Source organism: Oryx dammah, unplaced genomic scaffold (genome assembly GCF_014754425.2).
Source record: "Oryx dammah isolate SB20612 unplaced genomic scaffold, SCBI_Odam_1.1 HiC_scaffold_10, whole genome shotgun sequence".
Taxonomy (NCBI): Eukaryota; Metazoa; Chordata; class Mammalia; order Artiodactyla; family Bovidae; genus Oryx; species Oryx dammah.
In genome coordinates, this window is record NW_024070194.1 from 66543124 (window position 1) to 66550933 (window position 7810).

Here is a 7810-nt window from a genome sequence, read left to right on the forward strand (position 1 = left end):
TAACGGAGTGGAGTCTGAGAATGAGGAATCACAGGGAAAGAGAAGCCCAGCTGGCAGGCAGCATTCACTGCCAGACAGGAGTGCGGCCATCCTAAAACCAGCCAGTTACGTTGAGCCACCGAACGACTACAGTAGTAGCTGACCTCAACTGAGTGACCTCAGAAGGACCTGCAGAAGACTCGCCCAGTGCTGAGCACTAGCGAGGCTCCGAGATTTCACCCCACTCGCAAGCTAACAAGTTAGCCTGCCATGGTGCCATGGGATCTGGCAGAAGACAGTAGACGCCTGGGTCAGAAACCAAGGACTCTCCAGAGAGAGAGAAGACACATCTGGCCAATGAAATACACTGTAGGAGCTCTTCCACGTGCTCAGAGCACTGACGTCTGCTCAGGACTTTCTAATGTCAGGAGGCATTTTCTTTACACTCCCATTCTGTAGGCTTATTATGTGTTCTATATTGGAAAATAATAAAGTTATGTCTGTAAATATCCCAAAGTTGAGACTCGCCTATCTATTCTGTTGCTTTATCCTGCAATTATTCCACATCAATGAGGCTCTAAACTAACAATTTTCAGGTTATTACCAGGTTGAGAATACCAGAAACAGAATTATAATCCAGGAAGCTACACAGAAGATCCATCAGACCAAAAAATATATATATAGATATATAATATATATATGGTAAAACTGGGCTTCCCCGGTGGCTCAGTGGTTGAGAATCCACCTGCCAATGCAGGAGACGTGGGTTCGATTCCTGGTCAGGAAGATCCCCTGGAGAAGGAAATGCAACCTACTCCAGTATTCTTACCTGGGAAATCCCATGGACAGAGGAGCCTGGCAGGCTACAGTCCATGGCGTCACAAAAGAGTCGGATGCGACTCAGTGACTAAACAACAAAATGGTAAAATTAGTGTTACTGTAAAACACACACAATTCTAATTATATTTCTAAGTTCATTTACCTAAGAAATGTTCGTCAAGCACTTATTATATATCAGGCACTGTTCCAAGGGCTGGGAACACAGCTGCCCAAGTCTCTGTTCTCGTGAAGACTGCATTCTAATAGAATGACTAAAGGAATGATGGAGGGAAATAAGGGTTATGCAGAAAAATTAAGTGAGGTCAGGAGAAAAAAACATGCACCAAAATGCGGTAAACCATACAATGGAGTGGTATTTAGCCTTAACAAGGACTCTCACGCGTGCTGTAACGCGGATGAACCTGGGGGACATTATGCTAAGTGCAATAAAGCTAGCTACTGCATGATTCCCCTTATGTGAGGCACGTACAGTAGTTAAAATCACTGGCACCAAAAGCAGAATGTTGGTTATCAAGAGCTGGTGGAAGGCGGGTTGGGGAGTTAAGTGTTCAGAGGGTACAGTTTCAGTTTTACAAGATAACAAGAGTTCTGTAGATGGAGCACGGTGATGGCTGCAACATTATAACTGTACTTAATACCACTGAACTGTACACTTAAAAATAGTTAATGTGGTAAATTTTATGTGTATTTTAGCTTGATAAAAAATTTTTTTTAATAATTCTAAGAGAAAATTATATCCAACCTAGAATTCCATAAAAGAGAGTGACATATCAGCAAGGGTTACCATTAAGCTACTTTACAAAGGAAAGTGAAGGATGAACACTTAGATAACATGACTTCTGAGCAGAGATCTGAATGAAAAAATAGGAATGTCATTAAAGTACATGATTCTTAAACTTTTTCAAGTCTGTACTAAAAAGACTGAAGCATAGTACTTTCCTTTATATACAGAAGAACTACTTGAACAAGAGGAATAGTTACCATACCCATTTTCTACAGGAAGAGAAGAAAGGAATTACTCAATTTTACAGACTGTAATTATTAGCAGAGGATGTGTTCAATTTTGAAAATCTTATCAACTGAGAATTAACAAGGAATATAGGACAAAGATCAGCACATAATTTTAACTAGAAAGAAAAAGAGGAGAGAATGGGGCCAAAGCTAATGTACTTTACACATTAATTGTTGAGGGTGAATCATTACATTTCCTTATGCTAAAATTTAAAGAACGTTTTTCTGACATGCTTACCTTCCTGAAACCACCAGAGTTCCATCATCGAGTAAATAATCCTTCACATTCTGAGGAAGTGGAAGAATGACACTAAAAAAAAAAAAAAAAAATGCACATACCAAAAAAAGGGCATCATTTTAAAAGACCAGCCACAAGCAGAGAGAAAAAGTTCCAAACTCAATTTCTGAATTACGTGCTCCCTTTATTTTAATATGAAGTGGGAAATGTTAATAATGGACATTTGGCAGCAGCAGACTAGAAATTAGAATAGTATGAATAAATGTTGCAATAAACTAAATTAGGTGCATGTAATTACTCTTATTGACTCTGAGGTTAAAAAAAAAAAAAAAACAGCAACAACAACAACAAAAACAAAACCAAAAAAAATCCCGAAAACAGCCAAATCCAAAGAACTGGACTGAAATCACAGTATGAAGGCAACAAGCTCAAAAGAATTCTGAGTACAAGGGTTATGTGCCTTTAAGAAATTGGAGGCCCCGCAGGTATTTGCAGCAACACAGGAAATGACCAAACAAATCAGAAGATCAACAGCACCTGACCACCTTCTAAGATACAGGGTGGCAGCAGGCTTAAGATCCGGGCACCTCTGGTTGGCAATGGAAGTGTAAGGTCGAAAATTCTCAGTACGCTGGGATGTACTGTGACGGCATTCTGTTCACCTCATCTCTAGAGTACACGGCTGCCTACCTGGGCACGCTTCAGGTGAATTGTTTTCAGACGATCATAATTAAGGGATGGCAAAGCCACACTTGATATCACTTGAAAAACAGATGGGATAATTTGTTTTTTTTTTTTACTTTGTAATGATAAATCATCAAAAAATTCTGGCACAGATACCTAAAATAATGTCCTTACTTTGCTTGTGAGGCATGTATTTTTTAAAAACTGAAAACGATGGCAGCCTACGTATGTTCAGAGAAACCATCATTGACTCGTAATAGTATGCTTCATTTATTTATTAAGTTTTCTGTAACATTACAGACGGTTTTGGAAAGATTACACAGGAAAGATTACTCATGGGCTACTTCAGTTTTAGAAATTAACATTTGATTTCTCAAAGTTACAATTTCACATTCAAAAGCCTACTTCTTCAGTCTTTTAAGTTCAACTAACAAATCTTACTAGTCTATTTGTAAAGCTGCTAAATTTTAACCAATTTCAAGTGAGCCTTTGAAACTTAAAAGTTGCTTTAAATTTTCATAACTCTCAGGAATTTCCTGGCAATCCAATAGCTAAGACTTGGGCTTTCACCGTCATAGACTTGGGTTCAATCCCTGGTCGGAGAACTAAGATACCACAAGCCATGCAGTATGGCCAAAAGAAAAAAATTTTTTTAAACTCTATTATAAAATAATCCATTCAACTTTCTTTTAAAATATGTCAATTGTCTAATTACAGATAAAGTTTTCCAAGTATTTAACTCTTATAAAACCAGAGAATTAAACTGTAAGTATAGTGAATCTAAGGTTCTTGCAAATGTTCCAACACTGTTTAAACACTTAAAAAATTTTTTGTATTTTAATGTATCACAATTCTAAACCAATGACACAAATTAAGTTAGAAACACATCTGTTACATATATACTAACTGTCCTCAAAATGGCAAATTCTTAAGGATGTTAAAGTTAACAGGGAAAAAATTCCAAGTCTGGATGATTTCATCACTCTATATTTAATTCTAGCTCTTCCTGGGGTTAAAATACTCACCCAACAGTGTCATCCCAACAGAATCGGACATGATCTTCACAAGAGAATCTGAAGTTTACCTCCTCAGGGGCCTAACACTGAGAAGTATCGGCAGAAATACCCATTCCCAGACATGTAGGGTGATTTTCCCAACCATGATGAGAGCAGAGAGGGCCCTCTTCTATGTCAGTGACATCTCTGAGTCCGCGGGTGATTTAGGAGTCCATGTCCCTTGTTTCTGAATTACGCTAATTCTCAGGTCTCGTTCCCTCCGGGATGCATCACCCCTTGACTGGATTCAAAACATCTATGTACTGTTTGATTCAACTGTGAATTCTCTGCATATCTGTCCTTTCTGGAGGGTCTACAGCTCTTACAGGTATGAGCCAACACTGACAGTTCTCGTGAGTCCCTCCGTCCTGCGGTCACAGTTCTAAAGTCACCCTAATGAAGTGACCCTGAATTATGTCACCTTAGTCGGGGAATCCTAGATGACTTAGTTAAGAACTCGATGTCTAGGAGTGGGAAAAGCTACAAAAGGAAAAAAAAAACCTCAAGTAACGTAAGTGCTGCACCAAGCACAGACGTACCAAACGCCACCAAAACTCACAACAAAAAGGAACCGTGCCTGAGCAACTGAGGCCATAAACAAGCCATGGCCCGGCGTACTTAACCCAACTGTTGACTTAAATTTTTTTTGTCACTAAAATTCACTATGCAGCCAAGAATCCACGAGGGCTGGGGTTTCCCTGGTGGCTCAGTGGTAAAGAATCCACCTGCCGATGCAGGAGACAGGGATTCGATCCCTGGTCCAGGAAGATCCCATATGCCGTGCAGCAACTAGGCCCCAGCACCACAACTACTGAGCCCACACTCTAGCGCCTGGAGGCGCAGCTACTGATGCCCAGGCACTCTAGAGTCCATGCTCTGCAACACGAGAAGCCCGCGCACTGCAGCTAGAGAAAAGCTGGCGCAGGAACGGGGGCCTACCACAGCCAAAAATAAATAAATGCATAAAATTTCAAAAGAAAAAAGAATCCATGAGGCCCAACTGAAAGATGTAAAAAATGTAATGACCTAGTCCATCAAGTCGATATAATTCTATACACACAGACAAGTTACTCTAATGGAATGGAGGTTAAAAGAGCCTTTAGGAGATTATTCATAACTTTCATGTTTGAGGAAAGAAACACTTAGAAAGGTAGAGTGGATGACCCAAAGTCACCTAGCTACTTATTTGTAAAGTGAAAGTGAAAGCGAAGTCAGTCAGTCAGTCATGTCCAACTCTTAGCAACCCTATGGACTGTAGCCTACGAGGTTCCTCCTTCCATAGGATTTTCTAGGCAAGAGTACTGGAGTGGGTTGCTATTTCCTTCTCCAAGGGATCTTCCCAACCCAGGGATCGAACCTGGGTCTCCTGCATTGCAGGCTGATGCTTTATTGTCTGAACCACCAGGGAAGTCCTGAGTCAAAGTTCTAGGACGTGTCAAAAAAAAAAAGATTCTGTGTTTTTACCTGCATAATCATTTCTGAACCATGATTAATAAATGCCAAATAATAAGGCTGAGTCCATGGTCTCTTGGCATTAAAGTTGACAATGACAAACCTAACTCAACTCCACCAGAATGACCTTGGCCGTAGAGGGACATCGTACCATGTGTTGCGTTCCAGTGATGTCACACAGAACTAAGTTGACCAGAGTTACAGTGCAAAGACACAGAATACTCTCAGGCAACACAGCTCAGTTGTGAACTGGTAAGAAAATCTCCCTCCTTGGTTTACTTTTCACTCCCAGCTTCATATGAATGGCACATATTTTAAGTGAACTAAAAATATTTTAACCTCTGGTTAAATCAAACACATTAAAAACAAGCAGCTTTTTGTGTGTTTATGTCAAAAAGAGTGCCAAGCATTTTTAATGCTTTATCTCATTTAATTCTCATGACAATCCTATTATTTTCTCAATTTTCCAGACAGGGCTTACAGAGATTAAGCCATTTTCATAAGATGCTGATGGAACCAAAATTCCCACGGCAGACAGATGGTCTTGACTCTAGAGTCCAATTCTTGACCATTATATTTCACTGCTGAAGCAAAGAAAAATTTCCTTGAGTTGACAAAAGGTGTCTACACACAAAATACAAGACACTTCTGAGGGAACTCTGTGTGAAAATGTCTGACTGGTTCACAAAAATACCTTCTGTCACACCATGACATAAATAACTCTAGCATCATCTCAGACCCTAAGCCTATTTCAATTATGCAAGATAATGGAGGATTGGTATATCATGTAGGAAGATAATGTCCACTGCTGCTATTAAACCTCTTCCTTGTTTTAGTGCTACTCCAACCATCTTCAAATGCAAAGCTTATCTTTCTTCGAGCTGCTCTAACCTCCATCACACCCTGGATAACTTGGGAGCCCATTCCATGTATAAATAACAGGATGGAAAAGAATTATCTTGTGAATAACCTCCTTATGTTCTTCCAAATACTCAGGATTTTAAGTTTCCCTCTCTGTATTCATACTCCCCACCCAAAATAAAAAGGAAGGGTTGCTATCTAATTAGTAGCAATCTAGGGCCAAAGGGGGACAGGGCAAAAGACAGAAAGTCCTCCCCACAGATACGCAGTTCTTTGAGCTATTCACCTTAGCATGGGAAAGACTACCCTTGCATCACACTCCAGATGTCACAACTGCTTTTGAACATTTTGGGATGTTCTCCTAGCTGCCTTGCCTACATTACCTTGAATGACCGGGTGAAGGATGAAAACAGTTAATCCTCTGCTTGCCCTGCAAACAGGGCATGGATTCCTTGTTGTGGGCCAGAGAACTAGAAAACAAATACTGTTCCACTCCTCTTCCAGATGGCTTCCTTCCCTAACAATACATTTGCTGTTGTTGTTCAATCACTAAGTCGTATCTGACTGTGCGACCCTATGGACTGCAGCATGCCAGGCCTCCCTGTCCTTCACTGTCTCCTGGACTTTGCTCAAACTCATGCCATTAAGTCAGTGATCCTATCGAACCATCTCATTTTCTGCAGCCCTTTTCTCCTTTTACCTTCACTCTTTCCCAGCATCAGGGTCTTTTTCCAAGGAGTTGGCTCTTCGCATCAGTATACTCTACTGAGGCTTTCCACTAACACTATCATACTGGAGCTTGACAATAGAATTTGAGGCTGGGTCTCACTGTTCTCATTTGACAGGGACCAAAAGCTATTAAGCCCCCACGCCCCACCCCCTGGAGAGTTAGTCAATAGCAAAGTCCAGACTACCCAGTTCGCTGATCACCTTCCCCCACTGGCAATTCTAAAGGCAGGAATGGCGAACTCCCAAGCCTGAACTAGCTTCACCTGCTCCTCAGCCCGCCTCTGACCTTCACTGAGCCACGACGTGGCCCTCCTACCTGTCCAGCACCCTCCCTGACGCACAACACGACGCACGGCAAACACGGATCGACTTCATTCCTCTCCCGACTCTAAAAGACCACTGGGAAGTCGAAATCTGGCCCTGGTGTTCCCATCCGGGCCTGCAGTTTTTTGTTTTGTTTTTGATGGAGCTGGGATTCGCCCCAAATGTTGCAGTCCCCTTTTGCCCACTGCTCCGGCGTAACCTCCAGTCTCACCTCTTGATAGTGAGGCTTCGGAACAGCGGGTACCACGCGGAGAACTGACAGTGCAACACATGCTCCTTCTTCATTCTCCAGCCGCCGCCGCCGCCGCCGCCTTTCCCTCTCCTCCCTGCACCTTCCCGGAACCCTGGTCTCCCGTCCCGGAAGTGCCCGCCGAGCTGGTTTGGTTCAGGACACTTCCGGTCTGTGAGGCAAGCGGAAGGAGCGGAGAAAAACTTGGGGCGTGCTTTTAGTGTACTACACACACACGGCAGAGAAAAAGAACCTTGGGCGTGCTTTTAGTGTACACACACACACAAAGTGCTGGCCGCGGGAGAGGAATTCTGGAAGAGTTCCGAAGAGGGCTGTAAGTAGCGAAACGCAGCGCTTGTCGCCTAGCGGCGGACTCTACCCCGGAAGGTAATCTTCTGCGGCGAGGTC

The 7810-nt window shown here is 42.2% G+C and overlaps 1 protein-coding gene across 4 annotated transcripts in view; it reads right to left on the bottom strand.

The window, feature by feature from the left end:
- CDC123 (cell division cycle 123) overlaps positions 1–7801 on the bottom strand; it is a 45837-nt gene extending 38036 nt beyond the window's left edge. Inside the window, exons 1-2 of one of the 4 annotated variants that reach the window (XM_040248472.1) lie at positions 7385–7801; positions 2069–2140 (exon numbers count right to left, since the gene is read on the bottom strand). In XM_040248472.1, coding sequence (XP_040104406.1) covers positions 2069–2140; positions 7385–7458 — 146 coding nt within the window. In that variant the 5' untranslated portion in view covers positions 7459–7801. The remainder of the gene's footprint in view (positions 1–2068; positions 2141–7384) is intronic. The other 3 variants (XM_040248474.1, XM_040248475.1, XM_040248473.1) reach the window with 3 other exon arrangements.
- Positions 7802–7810: the final 9 nt, after the last annotated feature.